Genomic DNA, 27,904 nt, shown 5'->3' with positions numbered 1-27,904 from the left:
TTCAAGTTCCTGATTGTTGAGAAGCTTGGAAAACATTTTAAAGCTATGCTCATCCTGTTCTTTCATCTCCCCTAAGCAGCTATTTATGATGGACACAAGTCACCAGCCATGGCCCTGACCAGCAGAGCAATTCTTGCAGATACAAACATGGAAACAGACTCTCCATACCCAGAAAAAAAGGCCTTAGCAGACTGCCACAAATCCTGCAGAAAATAATGAACATTATCTCCCAATTCCAGTAATGGAACTCTTCAATCTGCAGTGCTAGTTTAAAGCTAGTTAAGTATTTCTGCTGATATTTTTCTTCTTGGGCCACAAATGTCTGACAGAATGACTGTAAAAATGCACTCCAGGAGACCACTGCAGTATTCTATAATATTAAATATTGATCCCTGGAATCTACAGATGTTTTTTTTCCCCCCTTAGTCCTGTTTTGTGGCATATGTACTATCTTTTCTGCTCACCTTTTTGATTATGTATAATGTAAGAAGGACTTCAATTCCGTGCTTCAGCTACTTTATTGAAAGCATTGCTGAAACAAACCCTTAAGAATGGAGACCATTACTTTTTATTAATTCCTTTAGAACATTTTTCAGAGCAAGCCCACAACTTACAGAATGGTAGTAGAGCAGTGGTCAGTGAGCCCAGCAACACCTCACCAAACAAAGTAATCCATTAGTAAGTTATCCTTTACTCCTGATTCAAAGTCCTGTGTGACTTTGTAATGGTCAAGAAAGCCACAAAATTTCATCTGCATTTGCTCCTTGTTAAAGTGTCAGGTTTCACACTTGGTTGATTTTCAAATGCATCTTTATATGGGTGGTTTTGCCTGGTCAAAGACAGGACCAGAAACATTGCCCAGGCCACCTAGTAATGAACAGTACAGATCATGGTATAACAGGACAATGCCTGTCTATAGTTATCCATCATACCTGATTTCAGCTTTATTGTCCTAGCTTTTACCCTGGGAATTAATTCATCTCCCTTAAGTGACATACAGCCCAAATCAGAGTAATTTCATATGTCTCATGTAAGCACATCAAAATTTACTCAACCAGTTTTAAGTTGTATACAATCCCAGCTATGCTTCTGCTCCTTTATTCAGCAGCTACGAGTGTAGCTGGAAGTAATAATTTTGCAAGAAACTCCATTATGTCATCACTGCTTTTAAGGTACTCACTGTGCTCACTCTTGACATCTGTCACACATACATGATATGCAACTGAGATACAGAAAAAAGACTAAGCAAAGACTTGAATGTTAAATTTCAATATGCTCAGTGACTGCCATAGCTTCTGGATTGCTAGACCAGGTTTCAGTTGGCCAATACATAACTAGCTTTATATGTCAGAATAGCTTCAGCAGGGGAACCGGTCACAGACTTAAAATGATAGTTAGTTCCCTATTAATCATTTCACAACTACAAATGAAAAACAGACGTGTGGTCTTGATTTTTTAGATGTACAGTGGAAATGTTTGAAATCTCAAATTTTCTTCTCAACTCCATTTGCTCATCCATGGAGGAAGACAGCAAGCCAGTTCACAAAATATACTTTCAGCCTAAGAGTACTAAATAGCCCCTATGGGGAATCTGATCTGTTATTTGTGAAGATGAGAGGCTATTCCATCTAGCGAGACCACAAATGCTGAGTCTTCCCTAAGTTACGAAATGCTTTTCCGTCTTAATCTGAAATGCTCCCATTTCTTCCATTCTGGTTATCTCCTCAGCAAACATAATGGAAAATTGTTCTGAATTATGTGCCAGATCTTGTGTGGGAAAAGGACTAGAATGATGTCAACAAGACCAGAAAATTCTGAGGGAAGACAGGCTGATAAAATCACAAGAATTACCACAACCCAGAGAGGTAGTCCTGAATGTTGTTTTAAGCCAGTATATAATTTTAAAACTTTTTTTTTTTTTTGTGATACATACACTGAAAAATTCAAGTTAGCTTTAGAAATGAACTGTTGGCCTCAGTGACCATCCAAGCAAGGTAAAACTTTTAGATTCATAACAAGTCTGAAATACATTTACAAGATCTCATCACATGAATTTCCTTCAAATTAAGAAGCATTTTTTGTGGTTTTCCATGTAAAGGAGACCCAGAACAAAAGAAATTTTTTGATTTCTACTGTCTCATGCTGTTAAAATACAAGAACAAATATTATCAAGAAAGATGAAAAGGTGAAAGTTTCACAACTCTAAAGAACTGAATGTTTAAATGTAACTTCCAGCAAGAAATGACTGGGAAAAAACTTAGTGCAAATAATTAGGCCCTAATGACCAAAGTTTTGGGTGGAAAGCTTTGGTGATGAACTGCATGAAAAAGACATTTTGCTAACCCCTTCTCTGAACCACCCCCACTGAATTTCACCTACACAAGCACATCCTATACATATGCATCTTGAAGGAGCAACCTGAGCTGTGTTGAGACAACTTAGCAGGAGTCAGGAGTCATTCCTGTGATTAGCAAGATAGGCAGGTTCCTGCTTAGCAACTTGCAGCTTTACAAAGACAGCTCCCAAGTCCACAAATTACAAGTTAACACTGAAATGTAAATCTCTACGTATTTTTTGGTATAATTTTCCTGGCAAAACTTTACATTATGTGCTGTTAAATGTTGTAAATTATATACTACATAAATTAGTTGAAACACCTCATGTCAAGTCCTTTCTACAGTTAATGGTTTGATAGGTAAGCAGAAAAGATAGCCTTTTTTATTTCTGTACAATGTGAAAATAGAAAGACCAGACATGCTGAAAAATCAGCTCAAAAACAGTTTTAGAAAATCAATCAGAACAGGACAGGATATGAGAAACAATGATGATAATAATTAGAACCAAGACATGCATGGCCAATATTGTATTTCCTCAATCAGAAACTGCATTATAGCACACCCCATAAAAAGAAGTCGCTGGTGCAAATATTTTGCTCTGTTTCAGTAACATAATCTCTGTCACCGTTTTTTTTTTTTTTGTGTGTCTTTCCTCTCTTACTCTCCTAAAATATTTTAAATGAAAATGGAATCTTTCAATAAACCACTACAAAGATAATCTTTTGGCTCTTTCAGTGTTCCACTCTCACGACAAAGCAGAAGCAATTCCTTTCTTCTTTCCCCCATCTGACTACAAGAACCCAAGAGGATGAAGGGAACTTGCCTATTGCCTTTTCAGTTCTCTTCCCCTGCAGCCATTCTTCTCACTCCAGCTGGCCAGCACCAGGGCCCCTGCAATGCTCTCCCATTTATTTCCTGCCCTCGATGGGGCTGCACAGACATGACTAATTGCAATTTACAAAACATTTCTAGTCTGCCCAGGCACCAGGCTTCAGCTTGCTCTACATCCAGTGTGTCAGCCCTGCAGGGACAAAAAATATCAGACATTTCCTTTGCAGCTCATGGCAGGGCACAAAGAGCAGATCTATCAAAGCTGATATACAGTGTCTTTTTGAGAGCAGACTGGAGCAAAAGATTATGAAATCACCTGTAATAATTCTTCTCTTTCTGGTCTGAATTCCTAAGAGGTGTTTTCCTCTCTTCCTAATGCCATTGTCCTCCCTGTAATGGCTCACCACTTAATGTCACTATCTTTTGAAACAGGTCAGGCTAATGGCAAGCTTGCTTTGGGCATATTGATTCAAGCTCATTAATATGCATACTCTCTCTCCATTCGTTTCTCTATTTACTTTGAAGTCGCCTCACTGGAACCTGCAATGCTTTTCTGTGTTAAGACTCTTGGCTGGCATTTCTCAGCTTACTGTGTCTGTTTTTTATTTAGGATGGAAATGGTACTGAATGCTGCAAAAGTTAGTCAATGGCACCTCAGGTGACATTTGGTGCCCAGCTGAATGAATTTCTTGGCCTCCTCACCCTCACCACTGAGAGGTATTCTTTCTACTTGCTCTCAAGTTGGCTGTTTACATTGCACATTTTAGGGCAAGTAACATCTCTGTATTTGTCAAGCATCTGCCCCAGGGGAGCACAGCCTCTCATTGTGCTCCTACAAAATATAACACCGCCAGACTCTTTCTAAATGTTTCTTCCACCTGAAAGAGCTATTTCCAGCACGGGGGGAGAAATCAGCTTTGACTCAGATATCAGATTCTCAGTGTGATAAAGGAAAGTGATTCAGCTGTCTCCTTTTATTTTTTGGTTTATGATTCAGGAGCAGCTCATTGTTCAGATGACACAGTCAATCATAACTGGGAACTTCTGTGAGGGGGAGGAGTACAAGCATTTATGTAATATTCAGAGGTCACTTTATATTAATATCTCTACCCAAACAGCCCAGTACCAACCTTTCCTCTGCAACAGTGCCATGTCATCCAAGGTTATTTTGGGCTGAAATATTTGGGCATAAAATTTTCCTCAAAATACTTACAGGGACAGCCAGTTAGGTAGTTTCTCCTAAGGCTGCATGTTATGGCAAGGTACTAAGTTCTACTTAGGTACTTAGTCCTACTAAGTCCCTCCCAAGCACATGTGGGAATAAGCACACAACTTTCATGATTCCTCCATACAGTTTTTTCTCCACAGACATCCATTAGAAAAACAAGGAAGGCACTGGGAATCACATGAGAGAAGTTGGCCAAGATCAAGACATTGAGCCTGTCTAACTAAGGAGTGAAAACAGTTTGATTAAATTTAGTGGCTTCTTCTGTAAGGAGCCAGAAGATTCAAATCAAACAGGATTCAAATCAAACAAAGGGGTACAAACACCTTTTTTGGCAGATAGGACTCTAAGCCTCTGCTAAGACAGTACATCAAAACTTCTGCAGTTTAATTGAACCTAATTTGACTCTGCATCCAACAATTCTTTCCAAGCCTTTAAATCCCCACTGCACTTGTGTAGAAGAGCAGCAGTATGATGCAAAATTTTAAAGTCACCGATTCCTCTGCTCGATCTCACAGAATTTTTCAGAAGATAAAATGTTTAAATGTGGAGCTTTATAAATATGGAGTAAAATAATTCCTTAAATTATTGGCTGCATTAATTTTAACAGGATCCACCAAAGAAAATATACAGTAAGTCAAAACAACTGAACAAAGCAACTGGTAAAGACTAGTGGTCACTAATTTATGTCATGATGCAAAGGGCTGCATCCCAGTTACTGGAATATGGCAATAAAGCAGGACTAACAGGTGCTCATGGGTGGAGAGTCAAGACAGCCTGACAGGGTTCCTCACACAAAGGTCATGAAGGCTCCAGTCTCAGCAGTATCTAACAGCTTTAACACACAGATAGCTCACACTGTCTGCTGGCTTGTGACTCACTTGATGCAAGAGAGAATCCATCTCCCAGCTGTTGGTTGAGGCGCTTGGTCTTGATCTAGATCTACTGCTGCACAGCCTTGGCTCAGTAACTACATAGTCTCCAAGGGGAGCAGCAGGCAAGGATGCAATGTCATCTTAAAATCCATCACACACTGGAATACAATTAAGGGCTGCAAAACTGAACGGTGAGTACAGAAATATCAGTGCTAAGAGCCAAAGTGGCCACCTCTGGGGATCTAACAGTCTAGAGATCAGAGCACACATCAAAATGTTTTATGTTTTGTTTTTTTCCAAGTTTACTTTTCTTAGTCATTTCCAGCACCTTAAAGCAGACAAAATTCATCTCAGCTAGCCCTGAAAATTGGTGATTATGGAAAATAAAAATCGAAACTGATTACTTAGTGTGATCAGCTTTGGTCTTCTTCAAAACAATAGAAGAACACCTTAAAGCTCTGTGACTGTCAAACTATAGTGATATGGAACCTGAAAATGTAGTCAGCACTAATACAACAATGCACATCAGTTCATCAGCTAAAAAGGAGGAGAGAGGAGAGAGCATGCCACAAAAAGATTTTGACTCACAGTGGCTAATTTCTGAACATCTTCATCAGATGCTCCTAGTGAAGCAAGTCCTATCTCTTGTGAAAACTGTGCAAATTTGGGATCAGCAAGTAGAGGCACATGTCCCAAGAGTTCATGGCATGTATCCCTAAGGGAATGGAAATGAAAAAAGAGTCATTACAGAAATAATTACCATAATAATTTTATAATTAATTTAACATAAGACATTTTACAGGGGTCTGACCCCTACCTTAGAAGCCTTACAATGAATCATGTTTTTTACAGTGTAGTTCTTCTCTGCGTATATGGTTTCTATGTGTAGGTAGAAACACACACATTTGCTTCTGTTAAATAGGTCATTTATCATTTAACCCCAGCTGTTCCATGATTTGCTCATCATTTCCAGATTGAGTGGAAGAGCCTGATCACTACAATCTTTCAGACTTGGTGACATAAAGACTGAACTGCCCAGAGCAAAGCCAGCTGTCCCATAAGTACAGTTTTCAGCTTTTCTCTCTACATAAATCAAAATCCAACACATTCCCTCTTCCCCTTGTCCATTTCTCTTTCTGTAATTGGGTAGCACTCCACATCAAACATTTTGCCACTTGCCCCCAGAAATATGGGGCAATATTTACAGAGATTTATGTGTGCCTAATTTCTCATTTAGTCGTGAGATCCTACTGCAATTACTGGGTACTTTTGTTATTCAATCTATTTTTCGGCAAACAGATTTCAGAAAAAGCAGAGAATCCAAGTAATTTCAAAAATAACAGCTGTTCACATCTGTAAGTGCATTGTTAGTCATGACAAAGTGCAGACATAAGTGTACAAAAAACCGCTAACGGAAGTGCACATGCATCATCTACAAAAGCTTTCAAACAATTCTGAAAGTTTTGCTGCATTTGTTCACAGGAAATAATGGACTTGGTAGTAAAGTTCACTTTAAAAATCCAATCTGACATTTCCTTTGCTTATGTCTCGTTTCAAGACATTCCTCCTTTTTTTTTTTTAATCCCAAGCTGTAAACAAATGTTTTAAAGGCAGGGAGAAAACATCAAGTTTTCTGCCTTCTACTCAAAATCATCCAATTTTTCTTTTATAAACTATTTTCATTTGAAAAGTCACAGAACATGACATTTCAGATAAATCATGAACAGAAAAACAACGCTCTATATAATTTAAAGTCTTCTTACTCAGTATCCTCACCAAGAAGTCTGAACCAATAATGTGTAGGTGGATAGTAGTAAATAGAAGTTGGTGGTTTGCATCACTTGACTGGATAAGCATCAAAGCTAAAGGCCCTTCTTTAATTAATTCCATTCCAATCACAATTTTTTCTATATTCTCCTGCAAGATTTAGCTCACTAATAATGCAAAGGACAGCTGGGAAATGTAGTTTGCAGTCTGACAGACCCAAGCAATTCACTGGAGGAACCTGTTTGTTCCAGCCATCAACTTCCAACATCAAAATGGGTCAGAAAGCCCATTCTCTGGAAGCCCAGCACACCAATTCTTACCTCCACCAAGCAGACTGACACTAATTGCTGAGCATCTGTGCTACACTCCATCAGTTCAGCTGTATTTAGCTTTGTATCAGTAGTTCAAGCAGAAGCAAACAGTGAAGCTGGCTCCAAGTTCCTGGCTCCAGGTAAGCACACTCATCTGCAGGCAGGCTTCTACAGCAGCATCACTGCTCCTGACACCTGAGCTAGTACCTACCTCTCTATTTTCCTGTGCTGAAGCCACAACCCCCAGAAACAAATAAGCAAAGATGATTTATTCCCAGTTGTGCGCTGGGACACATGGCCTTTGTTATGTCCACTCTTGCAGACAAAATGAGAACAGACAAAGCCTAACCCCATTAACTTGTCTCTCTTGGCAAGGGGAAAAGAATGAGGAGGCAGAAGATATTTCTCTCATGCCTTTAGCTTGTAGATTCTTCCATTAAAGCTATGTAAAGTAGTATTTTGAATGTGCAGTTACAAAGAGGGGAGCTTAAAGCAAAAAGAATATGAACAAAAAAAACCCAAAACCACAAAATCTTTCAGGCAGAAACACGAACCAGTATTTGGGACTGTCATTGGAGTCTTTTAGACTTCCTTGCCAGTCTGGCGCTTTATAGATAGTCTTAACAATATAATTCTTGCTTAACTACCAAGGCTCGATTCTTTTGTTTTGTCTTATTCTGAAAATAATTAAGTTCCTTTAATTTATTCACACACATTGCTCAGAGAAAATAAGATTTTTGTAATGCACTTTTCACAGTAAAAGATTTTTCTTGGAGTAAATTAGTTCATAAAACAGAAGAAATCTACGTAGCTCTGTGAATGCAGTAGAAACATAATTGAAATCAGGAAGAAATATGTTTTAAAATGCATATGGTAGTGATAGAGATCAAACTAAATAAACTCTCTAATTTGTATCTAGCTCTGTAGCCTGGGTGTTAAATCTGACAGAAAGTCCACTGAAGTCAAAGGGAGCCTTTTTACCTGGTTTATATCATTGAAATGCAACATTCACCAGCCAGGACCTGTAGCAAACCTCATTATAGCTTTATATATCAACCAGGAGATCTCAGGGCATTGCAGCTACCGCAGAAGATGAAGAGCTGTCCGCACGCAAGTCAATTTAGTTTTGTCACTGATTTTAGAAAGCACCAGGCTTTCACTCTACACTTCTGGTAACACTTACTGTGTTTTCTATGTTATGGAAAGAAACTTAAACACATTTTAAAAGGGATTTTCAAAATTTTCCTCTGGAGTTCCTGGTAGCCAGTACACATTATTTAACTAATGTGAACCATTATGAATTTTTAAGTTCAGCCCAAATAAGGAATAAAAAGCTTCATTCTAACTCAACTGTGATTATTATTATATAAGTGACTTTCCAGACAGCATGACCAGAAAGGTTGCCAAAACAGCAGCTGCCATTACTGCTAAGGATCAGCTATGATCCACTGCATAATTCTGAATGTAAGCAGCATCCTGAAAACTGCAGGGCTCTCAAATACACAAATCAATGAACCAGAGAACATCAGGAAAAGCACAGACACACTTAATTGCTTCCTGGAAGATGTTATTGCCTTAATCCTGTTGGAGTTATGTACCTAAATCTTTTATCAGGAGATGAAAACGTTCTAGTTTCTACTAAGTAAATAAACATCATCATTCTTTTGCTGAACACTGGTACATGCTGCAGCCTGAAACACTGGCTTCCCACAGGAGAGGAAAGCATTGATGCAAAGCCTGGTACATCCCTTGTGTCATTTATTTTTTTGAAATATCTACAGATATTTTTAAATAGACCTGAAGAGATTCAGCCCTTCCTTCCATCCAAGCCCTTCTTTCAAGATTTTCCATTCTATCAATTTTCCTACAAATTTAAGAGATTTAAGTTCTAATTGCAGAGGTTATGAATTCCTTCAGGGATCACCACCTCTTTCCAAAAGAAACATGCACACAAAGCTAGCCTCAGAGCATTTCAGCAAACACTTCGCCCCATTCTCAGATGCTGAAGAAAAAGGTAGAGATGTGTCTAACAGCACCACCTGGTGACTTCTGACAGAACAAAGCCACAGCATTTTAGATACAGCTTAGTATGCCGTGACATTAAAGCTTTTATAGTCAAAAATATTACTCCATGGTTTTGGCAGTCAATTCATGAAATCAGACTTAGGCAGGAGTCCAAATGTTTACAGAACTGGAGCTGAATATATATGTATGAATCCTTTGTGTAAATTTGGAAAAAATCAAACATACTCAAGTAGTCCAAGTGGATTAAACCACAGCTACAATTTCATGCTAACTGCCTGATGACTGATTCACTGCAAAAATGTCACTCCTGTTACAAGATCAGCAGATACCTTTGGTAAAACTACCTCTATATTAGCTAAATGATATGTACTGTTCTGCTATTACTGCACAGAATACAACATATATACCACAAGACAAGAACTAAAATCTCTTTGATCTTCTTTTTCCGCAGTTTTAATCAAAAGACCATATGCCAAAATATTTCATACTAACTCACAATATTCTGTTTTGGAAAATCTGAAATGCTGTCCCATAAAAGTCATAATTAAAGTGTTTCTTATTTCTGTCATAATTTCCTTGTAACAGGCTTCATGTCTAATATTCTCTCTTGGTAAGAGAAGAGTGCTCCATGTCTTGCTTGTGTTGTGTTATGGGAGAGAAATGAAGTTCAGCTGTGCAATCTTGTCCAAAGAAATAAAAATGGGAACAAAGAAGATCAAATTAAAATTCTGAAAGCAGGGTTTTTTCAAGATATTCAGGGTTTGTTTGTTTTTTTTTTTTCCATAGCTTCTTTCTAGCTGTCCAGCAGAAAATAAAATTGTAGACACTGTCTCAAAATTTTTAGGTGAAAACTCCATTTTCTACTGAAATATAATTAAAATAGTATTTCTGACACACTATATAAATAACACAGTTATTTAAGACCCTTGTAAAAAGCCAACAAAAAAGACTTTGAATTAAATTCTGCCCTGCCAATGTGAAGGATTTTGTCATCAACAGTGTAAGAAGAATTTCACATTTTGTAGAAAGGGTCCTCTTTTCAATCTTTCCAAATTCAGTTGGTTCTTTTAAGAAACTGGTGAGCATATTCTTTCAGTACTAAAGCAAAGGCAGCAACTTACGGTTCCGGTGTGTAGAGGGGATCTGAGCCGTGCCGTATGTACTGAGTGCAGTGGAAGACTCTGTATGCTAAGCCAGCTAAAAAGTCACGGGGAGACAGGTATCCAGCAACTGGTCTCACTGTGAAGCCAGACCTTTCTGAAGAGAGATAATAAAAGGCCACATTACACTGTATCACTTTCTGGTAACAGAGCTGTTGTTAATTATTCTACCAGAAGCATGACACATACAATCCTGACGATCACCACACATCATTTTCAATTATTATGTGTAAGAAGTATTTTGCATTGCTAGCATATGTATAATAAAAACAGCTTGAGGTATTTCAAAGTTGGCCTGAATATCTTTGTCTAGGAAAAAATGCTAAGGTGCTGTAAGTCATGTTCTTAAAATTTTAAGGAAAAAATTTTTGTCTGGTACCAAATGGGACAGAAGTTTCCATATTGGAAAACATGTAAAATATGTTCAAAAACTAACAGAACAGAATAGGATTAAAACAAATCACCCTTATTTTTACACATAAAATTGTTTGTGTCAATAAAATACTGATTTTTATAGTTAAGGTTCTCTTTGAAATATTTAAGTGTTCCTTTTTCAGGTTAGTCCCAGAGTGAAACAATTTCATCAGTGACTTCAAAAAGTATGTTTCTCTCCAGAATTAATTCTTTATTCTTTCAAAGTTTTTATAGGACAATGTTTCAAGTTTTTCTGCCACTGGTACTACTACCTGCTCTATGTAGTCTGAAAACATATTTCTGAAACAAGCGTGAGATTTTGAATTTCTAGATAGGGAGAATAAAATCTGTATTTGGCATCATTCCTTAGAGATTGCAACACAACACATGAGAGACCCAGAAGGACACAATCAAATCCAGCATATGAAGCATAGGCTGAGGAAAGAAAGTTTGTCATTATAAATTCTTTATTTCCTTTATCTTGTTTATATATATATATTTGGATAAAATGCTTTGCTAATTATTCTCTTACCACCACATAAGTCAGGTTTTTTCAAACATCCACTTTTACAATATTTTAGTTCCTGAGTAAGAGATTTAAGAAACAAATATATGTATCTGAAGGGACCTTTGTGGAGAAATTAAACTCTTAAATTAACTCTTTGGTGAATTTTCCTCTAGGGCCAAAAACATCTCCATGTGTGCCACATTGTCCATATAGGATACATTGCAATTACAAATTAGAAATAAGAATTTATTTTTGAACTTAAATATGTAATACACTGATACTTAAAAATTAAAAAAAAATAAAGAGAAGTACCACATGACCTACAGTGTCCAACACATCTTTTGCAACATACAAATATAAGGACTAGCTTCATGAGGTCTTGAGCACTCCAGAAAGCCTCATATTCATCAGACTATACAACAGTGTGCCAAACCTGCCCTCCTCTTTAAATTCAATTTTCTTGGCATTTGACTTCCCCTTTTTCCTGCCTGGATATTTGGGGGATACCCAGTGCAGTTTCAGAAGTCCCCATCTGTGGCTAGCTCAGATTTTCCTTTTCACTGCACCAAAGGATTTTTTCCCTGTACAAGATAACATCATGCTTCACATGTTCAGCTGATTAATTTCTCTCCATTTCATACTTGCAAATACATACATAAAACTGTCTTGACTCAAAAAACTTTCTGCCACAGAGAACAACAAAACCAGAATGATACTTCAGGTTAACCTGAAGGCCACTGACAGTGCTCTGAGTCTTTTCACTCAATACTAACAAAAAAGAGTGCTTTCATGAAACCCTATCTATTGATAAACCAAATAGGAATCTCACCTTTAAGAAAAATAGAAATATCTTCCAACTGAGGCACATTATCTTCTCTGTATCCACAGTACTTGCTCAGCAGAGGAAAGTTTTTTAAATATTCACGACAAGCATGGGTGGGATAGAGTTTACTGAGTTCCCTAAATACCACCCCCCAAGTTTTAACTTCTTCAGCTGTGTACTCCACTCTTGGAATGGGCTGACCACTATTGGGAAAAAAAATACAAAATACATCTGAATACAATGAGACTGCAGACAGATTGTAGATAGCAACATTTCCACAAAAAGTATTATTTAAATAAAGGCAAATGAAACTATTAAAACTATATGAACTATTTTTAATTGACAACTTGATGCTTGTTCCTTAGAATTACTTCTTGATGCTATGATATACATATTGCATCATTTCTTTAAGAACTGTTTTTCTTACTAAGCAATCTCATTGCTTCTTAACCTTTGTACATATCATAGTAGAAAGAGGGATTTCTTATATACCATGTTCCTATACCAGACTAATATTTCTCCATTTACTGCCACTGGTACCTTTGCAAGATGATGGCTCAAGATCCCGTTTCAGTCTAACAAGTAGATTGAGTAAGACCTTCAGCAGACTGCATTCTCTATCCATTCTTTAAAATACATAATATTCACACAACATCAAGCTGGGTCAAGATTAGGCTATTACATAGAAATGTATGGACCCAATTAAAAAATGTGTATTTATTGCTTAGACAGTTGCTTACATATGCAGATATGTTTGGAACCCTGAATTCATGCAGGACTATATTAGGAGGAAGATAACCTCAGAACCAGCAGACCAGCCTAGAGGAATCTAAGCCTTTAAACACAAAAAGCCTTTTGTTTTAATTCTGCCTTGTTCTTCTGCCCCCTCCTGCTTGCACAGATGTACAGACATTGGAAAGCAGAAGCCTTCCAGGATACCTGCAAATCTGTTTGACACCCAAGATTTGCCTTGAGTAGCTACAGTTAATTCAAAACTGACAGTGTGAACATTGCTAAGAGATCCTTCCAACTTGCACTGCCTTGTATTTAGCTGTAAGGAATTTTCCATGCATGGCCATGGGCCATCATCTCATGTCATTGACTGTTATAATGTTCCTCTGGAATTAATATTCAAAATCTAGAATGTGTAATCTCTGCAATCTGCCTTCTCCTCAGGCATCTTCTCCTGCACTGTAACAACATACAGATTGGCAAAGGGATTCACAGCATCCTCCTCCACTCCATCAGTCCTTATTTCTCACTCTCCTGCCACAGGGATGGCAACGTGGGCACTCCCAGCCCGGTGCTGCAGCTTCCCCAGTACCACAGACAGCAGCTGAACAGGCATGTCAGGCACAGGCAGCTCCACTGCAGCAGGAGAACCGCAGTGCTGGCCTTTCGCTGCCGGCTGCTGCTAAATTCATAATCCTGTCTCCAGTGTACGAGGTAACAAGGAATAAGCCCTCATGTCACATTTGATTGCTGCTATGCAGTCCCTACATGTACAAGGGAGGATCATCTGCCCTACATTCATTGTGGTTGTCCCCTCATCTTTATTGAAAACTTACTATTTAATCCCCTTGCCTTTCATGATATCAAAGGATTTTGATCCGTGGCAGTTATCTGTCAGTCAAAGGCAACTTTGTATGAGGTGCTCGTACTTGGTAGGGACTGCTGAATATCCAATACATGCACTAGTTCCCTGTCAGCCACTTTTGCAGACATGACAAGAATTGCAACACGTTTGGTGAAGTATTTCTCATCACAGGAGCTGCACTGGGTCTGTGCCCATCCTGCAGTGGGAGACAGTCCTTCAGGTCTAGTATCTGCCCTTCCTCTTCATCAGCCTTAAGCTTCCTGCCAGCTCATGGAAAACATAGCATAGCTATTCTGAATTGTACTGTACACAACAGATACAAGCAGGTTGCTACTCCAACCATTTGCTTTTGCCAGAATACCCACCCTCATCCCTTCTCCTTAAGCCTTACCTCTACTATGAATACTACCATTATAGGTCAGCACTGGCACATCAAAGAGGAAGATATGTTTTACCAGTGGAAAAGCTCATGTTTCTATTTAGCCTGTCACTAGAAAGGCATGAACACAATCAAGGATCTGAAGCTTGCTCACCGCTCACTAAAAAGTTTACAGCTTAGTTATTGTTCTAATTAATTCATTAGTACTAAAGTAAGGCTCACTGAACATTAATTCTTTAATAGGCTTCATGCCTAGGAGAGCTGATCTTATTCCCAGCTGATTGTGATACTGCTTTCTTTATAGAGGCAGCCAGACTTGTGGGAGGATCTATGTATTTTTCCCTCACCTCTGCAAACTTCGTATTTCTTACCTTCTTATTTCAACATGCAAGATTCACCTTGCACTCAAACATTTCAATAAATCATGAAAATGGCCAATCTGCATAGCCAGTTTCCTTGTGGTTAAGATGACTCTACAAGCTAACCTAATCGGAATTTTTATTTCTCCTTATTAAAATAGGGTTTTTCCATTTTGCCATGGTCATGAGCTATCAACTCATATTATTAATTCCCTCTTAAACATCGTCTGTTTCCTACAGATTTAATTTTCTCAACACTTTTCCAAATCCTAATCAGTCTCAAAGGACTAATTAGCAAGATTAACGCATTTTCACTATCTTTAGGATAGAAGCTAAGTGAAGGAGGGAGGAATATGATTTTTTATGGCTTTTTTGGTCCATTTATTTCACACAGCTGATCTTCACTTCTGTGCTCTATTAACATGTCTTTTCCTTTAACAGCCAGCTCCAGCAAATACCTGCTCCTTTAAGTTCTCTAGGTAATGTTTTTCTCTTTTCTCTCTTCATTACAGACACCACTTTATGTTCGAGCAAAGCAAAGCATCTACCACTATAGAACAGTAGCAATTCATAAAGGAAATGCTGATCTGGGATTTCCAACTCAAATTTTTATGGAGCCAATTCCTTGCAGCCAGATTGCTGGATTTTTTAAGGAAACAAATGTGAGTTGTTGGTTTTTTTACAATGGAAAATGAAAAGTAGAAACACATCAAGCCTCAGTAAGTGATTAGGAAAGTCAGTTGCCTGGAAGACACAGAGAGATGTTTGTCCCCAAGGAGGGCAGCCCTTGTAAAAGAGTTGTTCTTTTTGTGGAAATAAGTAAATAGTCATTAGACAACAGACAAGACTGTTGTCTAATGCTGACTGATGACAAGCTCCACAGCATGGGTACCAGAACCAGCCCAGCTGTAGCAGAACAGCTTTCACTGAGCTGATTTGCCTTTCCTCAGCATGGCTTGGGCTGTGCTGCAACAGGATACTGAGGTTGTCTCTCCATGGATACCCAGAGACAGACTGACTGTACAGACTAGTAGATACAGCACATCCCTGGGGGGTAAGGATAACCAGTCCAGGAGATCTGAAGTATGAATGAGATTCTGACACATGTTAGATAACTGCCCTAAGCACTGGTCTCACAGTTTTTCTGGTGCCTGGCTAAGAGTATTTGAAGCCTCTTCTTTTCTTTCTGCTTATAATACTAGGACAAGTTTGCAATATTTTAAAGATTTGAAAAGAGTAGTGGAATGAAGGAGTTTATTTGAGTTTTGCTGAAGTACAAGATCTGGTCCTCAAATAACCTCTGGTTTGGATTGTATCATTTTTGTAATGTACCTGAAAAATGTTCTTAAGCCTTCAAAATCTAAAGAAGGAAAAAGGTTTTCCTTTCCCCAATTTGTTTTATTTTCTGGAAGTATGCAGGATTACTTTCTGTTATTTTGCAAAAATGTGTTTATCTTCTGGTTTCAGGGTAAAAAAACAGGCCACACTTTGAAGCAAAAGGCCAACTACTGCTTAGTAAGCCAGCTGGATCACCTTTCCAGCACTTAGGCAGCTGAGAGGGAGAAAGAAGGAAGATCTTACCAGCAAGTTAGCAGCTGTGAAATGCACAGCACTACTGCCACCATCACGGATAAATGGAGAACTATCCCACTTACTGAAAGAGCCTAAGAGCACACACAGCCTGCCCTCATCCACAGGTATCCACTTGACATTTCACACTGCAGTAAACGACAAGAAGCACTAACTTCACTGGAAGCATTAGACTAAAAGAAAGATAATAAATCAATCAGCTTTAAACAAACATTCTAACAACAACAAAAGAAAAAAAAAAGCTATCTCAATCCACATTTGAAGGCTGGCTAAACTCAGGGCTTACCTGGGCAGCCTAGAGAGCTTCTCTACTAATAAACACCTGCCCCAGCAGGCAGTAGCTCAGTGTGCTGGATGCGTGTCGTGAGCACCCAGCTAAACAAATGCCACTGTGGGTGGAAAGAAAGGGGAAAGAACACTAGCACCTACACATGTGTAAGACTGGTAATAGCTTCATGACTGCCTTGGGACAACAATAGAGGAAAAATAGAATTTTATGGTCAAAAGCAGACTTAACCCTTCTGTCCCCCCAGCCTCCTGCAGGTTGTATAATAGCCTTATACTGAAAAACCTTCAGAAATTCAGTTTTGACTTGATTCCTGACAGGATGTGCCTCCTATAAGTGGAAACAAATTTACACTTTTCGTATTCTTAAAACACATAGGTAGAAATCTCAAAGGAGAAAAAATGAAAAACCTAAAGAAGTGTAGAGAAGAAAATGGAAAAGAACATGAAATTAATATGTTCTTTCCCTTGAGAATGAGGGTTTAAACCTGCTGCAAATAAAACCTAGAGTAGGATTAGAACTAGTTGAGTGCTTCTGTGACAAGAAAATTGCAACACAGTAGGTGTTTGTAGGTAGAACAGCAAGATTCCTAACTTCCAGAGACTGTAGCAAATTGAAAATACTGACTTGAAATAGGGAAAAAAACAGAATAAGAAAACACTTGCATTCTACTTGTGTGCAGCCACGAGCTTCTCTAACTACATAGAAATGCACTGACTAAATTCTAAGAAATTTAGAGCTCTATTGGCAAAATCGATGAATGGCATTTTGCAGCATCAAATAGAATCATAGAATGATACAATTGTTAAGGTTGAAAAGACCTCTCAGATTACCAAGTCCAACTGTTAACCCAGCACTGCTATGTTCACCACTAAACCTTGTCCCAAAGTGCCACATCCAAACACCTTTTGAACACATCCAGGGTGGTGATCCCACCACTTCCCTAGGCAGCCTATTCCAATGCCTGACTACCCTTTCAATAAAAGAGTTTCCCAATATCCAGTCTAAACCCTTGTGCAGCTTGATGCCATCTCCTCTCAGCCTGTCACTTGTTATTTGGGAGAAGAGGCCAACCCCCACTTCACACAACCTCCTTGCAGGCAAGAGTAGAGAGTGACAAGGTCTTCCTTGAGCCTCCTTTTCTCCAGGCTAAAAAACCAAAGCTCCCTCAGCCACTCCTCATCAGACCTCAGTTCCAGCCCCTTTGCCATCTCTATTGCCATTCTCTGGACACACTCCAGCACCTCAATGTCCTTTTTACAGTGATGGGCCCAAAACTGGACACAGGACTCGAGATGTGGCCACACCAGTGCTGAGTACACAGGGAGAATCACTACTCTGGTCCTGCTGAACACACCATTTCTGATAAAGGCCAGGATGCCATTGGCCTTCTTAGCCACCTGGGTACACTGCTGGCTCATGGTCAGATGCTGATGACCAGCACTGGATCCTTTTCCACTGAGCAGCTTTCCAGTCCATTTTCTCCCAGCCTGCAGCACTGCAGGTTGTTGAGAGCAAGGTGCAGGACATTGCACCTGGTTTGTTGAACCTCATGTAATTGGCCTCAGCCCAGTATAGTCCGTGCACCAAAAGAAAATAATAATTTTGGGGTTTAGTGAGCTCTTCCAACTATGTAGGGATGCTAGATATGTGTGATTCAGCAGTGCATCAGTTTGTCAGTAAGACATGCAAATACCTGTAAAATATTTTCCAAAGTTTAAGCAGCTGTGAATAAAATGCTAAAAGAGAGAGTGCTTGCATTTCAAATGCTTTACTTGCCTGTAGCTGTATCAAAAATATAACAGTATTCCAAGCATCAGGTTTGTAATTTATAGCCTATACTAAACTAGTCATAGTTTAAAGGATGACTTTGTCTACTGTTAAACTTCATCCTACAGAATTAAGTAGAGCATGAATTCTAGCTAGTCAGCAGCCCAGGGAAGAATTATGCCAGTACTTACTATTTATAGCTCATGGCAACATCCACAAAGTACTTTCTTCTCTGTCGATAGACATTGTCTTTAAATCCCTTAAGCAAGGAAGAAGAGAGCAATTTACAATAAGGACATAAAATTAGCTGTAATAATTATAAAATACATCATTAAAGTGTTTATTTAGTATTTAGTTGCATTGTATTTTGATTTGCACTGTCTACTGGACTGCAAGAGAAAATCAGGATTTTTTTTTCTTTTTTTTCTTCACCAGAGTTCCACAGGTGCTCTTTCAAGACAGCTTTGTGCTCTCTTGAGGACAAGAGAGCTCTCTACCTTTTATAGGTACAGTCATTCATCCAAGATGTTGAAAAGTGAAACTTCTTCCTGTCATTTTATCTCACTCATGTTTTCCTTGATCTGAACTGAGATCTACACACAGGTGCATAGCACAATAATCTACCTGGTTTTTCTTTCTTCACTCGGATCAAGCATCTAGAGATCATTTTGAAGATTCTTTTTTCAGCAGTTTCCATCTCAACCAATACATTAGGAACTGAACCATCAGCCTGCTGCACCAGTTTGAGTTACAAAGGAAGGGCTCTACCTCATGGGCTACAGTAGGCTCACACCTTTTCCACATTAAGAGCAAAAAAGTTGTATAACACATACATGCTGGCCAATTACAACTTTTTGAGCTATTCAAAACTAGAGCAGATCTCTTCTTTATCTATAAAATATAAAGACACTTCAGGTTTGGACTAAGAAGAGTAAACTATTTTCAAAGTAGAACTGCCAACATCTTGAAGATAAGAAAAGGTTAAAGAGTTCTTGAAGTTACCCAGTTAGTAACCCAGAAAGTGCAATTAAGATTTCCCCTGAAAATTAAAATGTCTTTTTTCCTTACTCTCACATAGACATGCAAAATACTGAAACAAATGAAAATATAACATTGCTTGATTTGAAATACTTGTATGAGCTTCCATAAAACTCAGAAGACATTTTACTGCCCCATAACCATAGCTGTGCTGTTAGGGCAGAGTATGGGAGGATTTCACAGGACTACAGAAAGCCTTCAAACCTCCACTGCTACACAGAAAAGCTTCTTTGACTGGCAAAAGGTTGCTGTAATCTGGGGGAGCCTCCTTGTCTCAATACCTTTTGAGGTAAATGTTGAGTTACTCAGCTGAAGACCATTCAAGAGACCTGGAAAGTGATGGAAGACAGCACAGGGGACTTAAAAGCCTGTCAAATGTAATGAAACTGAGACTGAAATCATTAGCCATTATGGAGTGGGTTAAGGCTAAGCTGCTGAAGTGGTGCTATCCTGACCGGTTCTGTAATAGGATAAATCTCTTTGGTCCTCTGGCACATACTGCTAAGGAACAGGGCAGGCAACTGGAGTGCTTTTCAAAGGCCAGTCACAGATTTCTTACGCCATTTCTAACATCTAGCATGCTGCATAGGCTAACAAATGGTGTGTAAATTGTGTTTGTAAGAGTCCTCCCAAGTGTACAATATATATTCATATAATGCAAATGTCTTTTTTTGTTTTCTGAAAAACTGAAGGAAAATTTTCAGCAGAGCGCTCAAGTATTTAATGAAGGTACCAGCTCAGAACATAAAACAGCATCCAATGGCCTGTCACAGCCATAAACTCAAAGCTGGAATGAGCTGTCTCTACAACCTTGGTTTGAATCAAATTATGGAAAATGGTTGAAGATAATCAACAGGCTTTTCCTTTCAGAGAAAATGTGAATTAAATCCTAGTTTGTCATCAAAAAGTATATGGCAGAAACCAGGATTCAGGAAAGTGCTCCGTGACTATGGGCACTCAGTATGGGAAGGGCTCCGACATGACAGAGGAGGCTGAGAACCAAGCAAGGTGATGATGATGATGATGATTGTGGCTGGTATGTGGGCAGGTGATACCAGAGACAGTGGGGCCATGGATCTTTGTGATGGTTTCCATTTGGCTTGTGTGCACAGGGGTGAGAATCTGCGCCTGAGCTCCCACCACGGCAAAAAATGTGTGCCACAAAAAACCAAAGGAAACTACCATCTACAGATAGAGTTTAATCTGATTCTCTTACAAGACAGTCTTATGGTCAGATATCTTAGTTCACTGCCTACTTCCTTTCAGCTGGAAATTTCTGACAGTGCCAATTTAATCCAGCCTATTTTAGGAATTAATATAACCATCTACCACCAGTGTCTTTCAGTCAAGTCATTCAGTGGTTTATAGATTTGGATTTATAAATCAAAAAACTTGGATTTATAGAAAGGGAAAGTATTTTAACACAAATTATTGCAATCATCTTCCATCTAAAGACTCAGAGGTTAAGCATTTATGGCCATTAGCAAAAAGAAATAAAACAATAACAGACACCTTTTTTCTGTCTTTTGCATTGAGCATTTGACACTACTACAGATACTACTTGTGCATGCAGGCTTGTCTCCTGCCACCAAAGTCAGGAGATTTTGAGAAATGAGAGACACCTTCCCATTTGCTGCATTCACAAAAAACAGGAACATGTTTCTGTGTTTTATCTTGTAATTACCTCCTGAGTGCCGAATAATTCCTTCATAATTCTTTCTTCTGACACATATTGATAATAGGAATTCTTACCCAAGAGCTACTTCTGGCAGAACTGAAGGTCATATTGATCTAAATTCTAAAGTTTGAAACTTTTCTATCAACCAATTACTTTTTTTTTAATGCAAACAGTAGAAAAGGGGATGTACTTGCTAAACAATGAATAAGTTTGGTGGAGAACCTGCACTTTGTGTATCTTTCTACAGAAAAGGAAAATTAATTCACTGAAACTACAAAAGAGAAACCAGTCCTCATCTTCTGAAAACAGTCAGCAGTCAATAGGCTTCTTATTGGACTGGCAAATAACCCAACAAATCATCTGTGGGACAATTTCGTGTTACACTTACAGGGTGATCAGCATCCAGCTCAGATCCATACATCAAAACTCTCTGAGAGCATTTGTCTAACTCAGAGATCTTCCTGGGGAACCAAGGGACACAATCAAGATCTGTAGGAAACAGAATGCAAATTGAATGCACTGGAGTGTAAGATCATGGAGATACCTGTGCAAAACATCTGTCAGTGATACAAAAACAGCCTTGCCTTCTTCATCAGTCCAGATGTTTTCCGGTGGATTGAGAGATACTATATTGGTTTGAAACTTGAGCAACTGGATCAGTTCATTAAATTCTTTCTTACTGCAGTCACAGTCCACAAAAATTTCCACCTCTGAATTCCTTCTCTTTGATTTTCGTGATTCAATATGAACCATACTCACGTGTTTTTCCTGTGGAAAGACAAAATAACAGATGAAATATAGACATACATAGAAGAGCAATGCCAGAAGAGCAATACTGGTGGCACATTGCTCAGGAAGGTTTTTCCAGTTATGAAAAAGTCTTTTTATTAAAAGTACTCCCATTTTCTATTTATAGGATTAGTTAGTGACACATACTAAATACTGATGACAAAAAAAAAAATCTTATGTGGAAAGTAAAAATAAAATTATTTTTTAATGAAGAAAGCCAAGTAATGATTTCATTTTATCTAACCAAAGCAATCTCTTACAGAGGACAGTATAACACTTTTTTTAATTTATTTAATGCAATTTTATATTTATCTTTGCTGTAAATATTACATTCTAATTCCATTTTAATTGGCAATTTGCATAATAATGATGTTAATTTAAATGTGCTTCTTCAAATAGATGTTATTAAACATACTACTTGATATACCTTACTACATGAGGAAGAAAATATTTTTATGAGAATATACACGTATCAATCTTCACCTATCTACTTTGCAATTATCAATAACATGAAATGTTAACAGCAATATAATTAAAATCTAACTCAGTTTAGTCTCTATAGCGACATCCCCATCAAACATCACTGTGTAAATACTTCTAGCATGAAAACTTTCCTAAGGGGTCTCTCTCCCACCACAACTACTGGTCTGCTAAGGGTATCATACAAAGACAGATAACTATAACGTGCTACGGCTGACCTGATCTAGTGTGACAGCCTTGCTTCAAAACAGGTTGGATTAGATGGCTATTCTCAACATGACTGACCTCCTGTGGAGCCTGATGTTTCCTTTTTCTTGTTAGACAAAAACTATCTATTACTTTTCACAACTATTCTTGCACTTAAACAGTGAAGCCAATAAAACATTTGTTGACTTCCAAATGGGAAGAAATTTATGCCTGTATTTCCACTTGCCCACTGTATTTTACATAAATTTTCATTTCAGGTGGAGGTGTCCCCTGGCAGAGCCAACCAGCAGTGTCGGTTTTTACACCTCTGGATATACAGACACAGCAGTTTTTTCACTGGCATGCTCCATAATTGTGTATACAGTGTAGCAACCCAATCACATAAAAAATTCAATTTTGTCTTCCCTAGTTTAAGTTAAGAACAAAACTCTGCACTCCTTCCTGCAGTATTCAAATCATTAAGTGACTGCATGGATGGAGGTGGAGATCCCTGCCACATCTTCCAGACACATTTAAGAGACTAGAGTCAGTTCTATGCCTATTCCCAAGAAGAGGTAGCAGATGTTTAAATCCAGAATTTCAGGTATGAACCCATACCAGCATTTCAGCCAGAACTGCATTTAGGCACTTAACCCTTGGAGAACAGCTGCATTGAAAACACAACTCCTACTGCAACTTCTGTTCACTCACTTAGGAAGTGAGCTAAGAGCTGTCACTGCTAGCAGTCAGCCCAGCAGGAGCTGAGCTAGGCTGCTGGACATAAACCTCCTTTGAAGTCTGAGTTGCAGAGAGTTTGTGGTCAAGCATAGAAAATGAGCTTTGGGACATCTTAATCAACACTTCTCTTGCTTCAGAGAACCTTAATCAAGGAGGAGATGTGACACTTTTAGATGTCTCTAATTTCAAGACCAAGCAAGGCTCCCTGTTTTTGTCAAACACCTTGCTTCCTGGCAGGCTCCCTCCTGTGGGTCTAACTTGCGTCTTTTTCTTGGCTGGAGATCTGTGTGTCTAATCTACACCAGCCGTAGGAATCTGTTCCCAGAGCCGGCTACGATGAGTGAGGGCTGGTAATGCCCAGTGATCCCACACTTACATCCCTCTGATGGTTTGGCCTGAGAGGCAGGCTCCAAGCCACCTCCTACCTTTCTCTTCACTGCACAGACTGGACAACTTAAGACTTTTATTATGCTGCTTTACTGACCCTCAGACATGCCTCCAAGCATCCTGACCAGGACTCTGATTGACAAGCACTGATTGCACAGAGATCTGTGTGGGAACCAATACCTCACAATTGACATTCCAGTTAGACACATAAAACCCTGACCCTGCAAACACTTAAAGGTGTCTCTAATTTCAAGACCGAGCAAGGCTTCCACCAGCATCACCTGATTGTATTAGATTCTAAACTGCTCTCTGAAACTGTCTCCTTTCATTGTGGCCTGCACAGACAACTTCAAGTCTAATTTACAGTGTTGAGAATCACATCAGAAACCTAAAGTGAACCATGTGAACATCAGCATCACTGTCAAATTTTATTTCAGAAAACCCTTCACAAGCCCAAAATGCTTTGTTCAATGGTCCATAAAATTTTAAGTTACTTCTATTCAGTTCTGCAGAGCAAATGTAGCTGCACTCTATTCCTCCTGCCACAGTCCATTAGATTGATATCAGCAAAGAGCCTGGCCTCAGTAGCATCCTCAGCCAGCATAAATGATTTGTAAGCGTTACCTGGAACAGCCTGAGAGCTTTCACCAATCCACCAACTTCATTCTTCAAGGAAAACACCACAGCTGTCTTTCCACCTTCAGATGCAGATTCACTTTTCCCATTTCCCTTATTCCCTTTCTTCTCCTCATTTTTCCCAGAACTTGACCTGTTTAGCTACACAAAGATAAAAAATACAATCATCTCAGATGAAAACAGGCAAGAGAAATTTCCCCCATGAGAAATTTTTGTTTGAAAATAGTTGAACAGAACTCCTCCTGGCTTAATTTGAAAGAAAAGGTCATGTGTTTACTTGAAATCAGAATCACAGGTTAAAGGCAGCTGCTAGAGAAGATTATGTAAGAGGCCATACAAAAAAAAATTTTAAAGCCTAAGGAAAAGCATAAATGGGTTACATATATGATGGCATTATTTGGGCAATGCTATCATTAGAAGTAAATGTGAAACAAATGGAGACGGTCTAAATTACTGCTAAAGCCTGCAGCTCAGTTATTAAAACCTGAATATTGCTGCAAGATCACAGGGATGGTATCCTAACTTGTACCAGTCAATTTATGAAGATGTACACTGGTCTGTACTTTTGTATTGACCATTACTACATCTAAAGCCAAAACTTTATGTTCTCTGTCGTAGTACAATTAATGTTATCACGTAATGCCATTCTCCCTGAGAAAACAAAACCTCTGTTGATTATATAAACAATAACAGAAATGCTTAGACTGCAACACAGAATATCAAGTTGGAAGGGACCTCAAGGATTATCTGGTCCAACTTTTCTTGGCAAAAGCATGGTCTAGACAAGATGACCCAGCACCTTATCACGCCAAATCTTATAATTGTCCAGTGCTGGGGAATTCACTGCTTCTCTTGGGGGATTATTCCAATGGCTGATTGTTCTCATTGTGAAAAACTTTACAACCCACAGAAGATGAGTTAGCTGAGGAACTCAAAAAAATACAGAAAACTACACTATCCTTGGCCACTCTTACATTCGTCTCAGAATTTGTGAGTCCAAGACTGTTTTAAGCAAAATTTCAGTCATCATTTTCCAAAAAATGCTATTTTTAAATCTTAAATCTTGTTGAAATTCCAACAGTACAGCCTTTATAGACAATTTTTATGACACCAACCACGATTTTCAAAAAGCAGTCTGCATTTTGCGATACTTAGGCTATTACTACTGGAGAAATTAAGTCTTCAGTAGATAACAAAGCTAACTGCTTTGTTATAATCCATAAAATATGCAGATCTGCATTAAAAACATATACTATTTCAATGTTTCAAATTGATAAAATTGTAAATTCTAAAGCAGCTTACAGAAAATAACCTGAAAATTCAGCTTTTTAAACAGATCTTTTAACACTCTTTAAAAGGCACAGGTGAAATCAGACACATTTAAACCAAGTATGCTAAGTCTCTGTGGTCTTTACTCATTGTTTATTAGAACACAAGGAAACAATCTGGAAAACCAATTTGCATAATGATATATGAATAGGTTTCACATATGTTTATTTTTTAGCAATTAAGCTTATATGGGTCTGCTCCCACCTGAGGTAGGAATCTTGCCCAGGGATGGTATAGGGAAGGTCACTTTTGTTTTAACTTCGGTAATATCTAGGATTTGGATAAGTCTTTTTCACATACATCAAGCACACAACCTCCAGATGAAGTGGCAAAGGTGCTGCTTTTACAGCATCTGTGGTTTTCCATGTGTGCTGCTTTCTAGAAGCTTTGTACACATCATCATGGAATCAACCGAGCGCCCGAGAATCTCAGTCAGTGCCTCTGGAAAACAAGGGCACTCAGCACTTTCCAAGCCCATCACAGGTTCCCTAATACTCTCAAAAGATCATTACCCAAAGTGATGACTGAAAGACCCTCTCAAGCATTTGAAAACTAGAATGAACACCTATTCATTATGAGCCCAGTAGAAGAGGATGAACTTGAATTTTATTAGCCATGTTCATTAGTACACTTCGTAATTAAACAATGACTAATAGATCAACTTTCCTAATGAAAATTACTTATCTGGAGCAAGTGAAAGTCCTCAGGAAAATAAGTAATTTACAACAGAACTCAGAGAAGAAAGTAACTCAAATATAAAGACAGTAAAACAAATTTACTGCATTTAATTCAATACTTTCAATAGAAGCTGCACATGTAGAAACAGGGATACCCCACATTTTACTATAAAGCCAGTAGGCCAATTCAAAACTGGTACAAACCCATGTACTTGCTGGTTTTACCCAAATGATAAAAATCTTAATCTCTTACAAAATTCTATAGGAGTCACAGTCTTCATAATACTAATTATTTCATGCATTCAGAGCAGGTTGCCTTATTTAGTCACACACACTGTTAGCATACAGAAGTCTATCCCATGCTTGGAACCACCCAAGCACCTGTTGCACCCATACCATCACCTTATGGAGAACCATGTCTATCTCCTGACAGTCTTTTCCAGCAGTCCCTGGCACGGTGTCCCCACGTGTCTTTGCACACCGTCGGCAGAAGCCGGGAACACAGCAGCAAATCCACTGGCACCAACGCAGAGTGCGCGGCATTTGTGTCTTGCCAAAAATGCTTTATAGATTGTGCTGTGAGCCTTACGAGTGCCCTGAAAAGGCAGTCTCTGCTGATGTGCATAGCTCGCTGGACTAACGAAGGGCTCCCAAAATCCAAGCATTTAAAACCATCTGAGCTAGATCCAATGTTTTTTTTATATTATTCCAGTGGCAATGGTTCGTTTCTGTAGTAAGGATTGTATTCTAGCGAAACTTTTTTCTGTTATTTATGACACTTTAAAGGCAGCGTTCTGCACGGGGACCGATTCGACAGCAAAGTTAGTTTCACCGGCCCCTGCAGCTGCTGAGAAGCTGCTGACCGGACCGTGGAGCGAGGGGGACGCACGGCTGCCGGCACCGGGCCCCGGCGGACCCCGACCCCCGCCCGGCCCGCCCGGCCCCGGCACTTACGGTGAGGCTGCCGGCGGCGGGGCGCTCCTCCGGCAGGGCCGAGTCCAGCGAGAAGCCCCGGCGCGCCCAGTACTTGCTGGAGAACATCATCATGGCGGGCTGCATGGGGCCGGCTCGGCGGGGGGCAGCGCCGCGCTCTGCCCGCCTCGCCTCGCCCGCCGCCTTTATACGCCCCCGCCGGGGCTGATGGAAACACGATTAGGGGACACCCGTCTCCGGGTGACGAGAGCCGCCGGCAGGCGGACGCCCACGGTCCCCGCTCATGTTGGCAGCCGGGGCGGGACGGGGCAGCGCGGCGCGGGAGCGATCCCGCCGCCTCACGCCGCGCAGGTCCCGCCGCGGAGCCGCCGTCCCCACCCGCCCGAGCGGCTCCTTCCCTCCCCTCACAGCCGCGCCTGCCGCGGGCGCTCCGCTCCGGGGCCGGCTGAGCGGCACGGCCGGCGCGGCCTCCGCCTCCGCCGCGGCGCCGGGGCACGGCACCCCAGGGCTCACAGCCCCGCGAGCAACGGCTCGGGAGTGTGGGGACAGCACGGCAGAGAATAGCAGGAGCCGAGCTTCAGCACAGAGTTGTGCAGGGATAGCGAGAAATGCTTTGGGGTGTAGAAATCCATCTTCCCCTTCAAGTGAGCAGAAGGCAACTGCTGAAACAGTAACTTGACTGCTTGACTTGCTTGACCTATCTCCCGGATTTACTTGTGAAATTTAGGATTTCTAACTTCTCTTTCATTTTAACATTCATTTTGTGACTTGTCACCG

At 39.6% G+C, this 27,904-nt stretch overlaps 1 protein-coding gene across 1 annotated transcript in view; it reads right to left on the bottom strand.

Moving 5' to 3' along the window:
- TPH2 (tryptophan hydroxylase 2) overlaps positions 1-27,623 on the bottom strand; it is a 50,524-nt gene extending 22,901 nt beyond the window's left edge. The window contains exons 1-8 of the mRNA XM_002192425.7: positions 27,149-27,623; positions 24,177-24,329; positions 21,557-21,740; positions 21,361-21,461; positions 18,448-18,515; positions 12,282-12,478; positions 10,492-10,627; positions 5,856-5,982 (exon numbers count right to left, since the gene is read on the bottom strand). Of these exons, the coding sequence (XP_002192461.2) occupies positions 5,856-5,982; positions 10,492-10,627; positions 12,282-12,478; positions 18,448-18,515; positions 21,361-21,461; positions 21,557-21,740; positions 24,177-24,329; positions 27,149-27,253 (1,071 nt within the window). The 5' untranslated portion in view covers positions 27,254-27,623. The remainder of the gene's footprint in view (positions 1-5,855; positions 5,983-10,491; positions 10,628-12,281; positions 12,479-18,447; positions 18,516-21,360; positions 21,462-21,556; positions 21,741-24,176; positions 24,330-27,148) is intronic.
- Between the last annotated feature and the right edge of the window lie 281 nt (positions 27,624-27,904).

This window comes from Taeniopygia guttata, chromosome 1A (assembly GCF_048771995.1).
Source record: "Taeniopygia guttata chromosome 1A, bTaeGut7.mat, whole genome shotgun sequence".
In the NCBI taxonomy this organism is placed as follows: Eukaryota; Metazoa; Chordata; class Aves; order Passeriformes; family Estrildidae; genus Taeniopygia; species Taeniopygia guttata.
The sequence above is the reverse complement of the archived record's forward strand: the minus strand, read 5'-3'. Positions and strand labels throughout refer to the sequence as shown.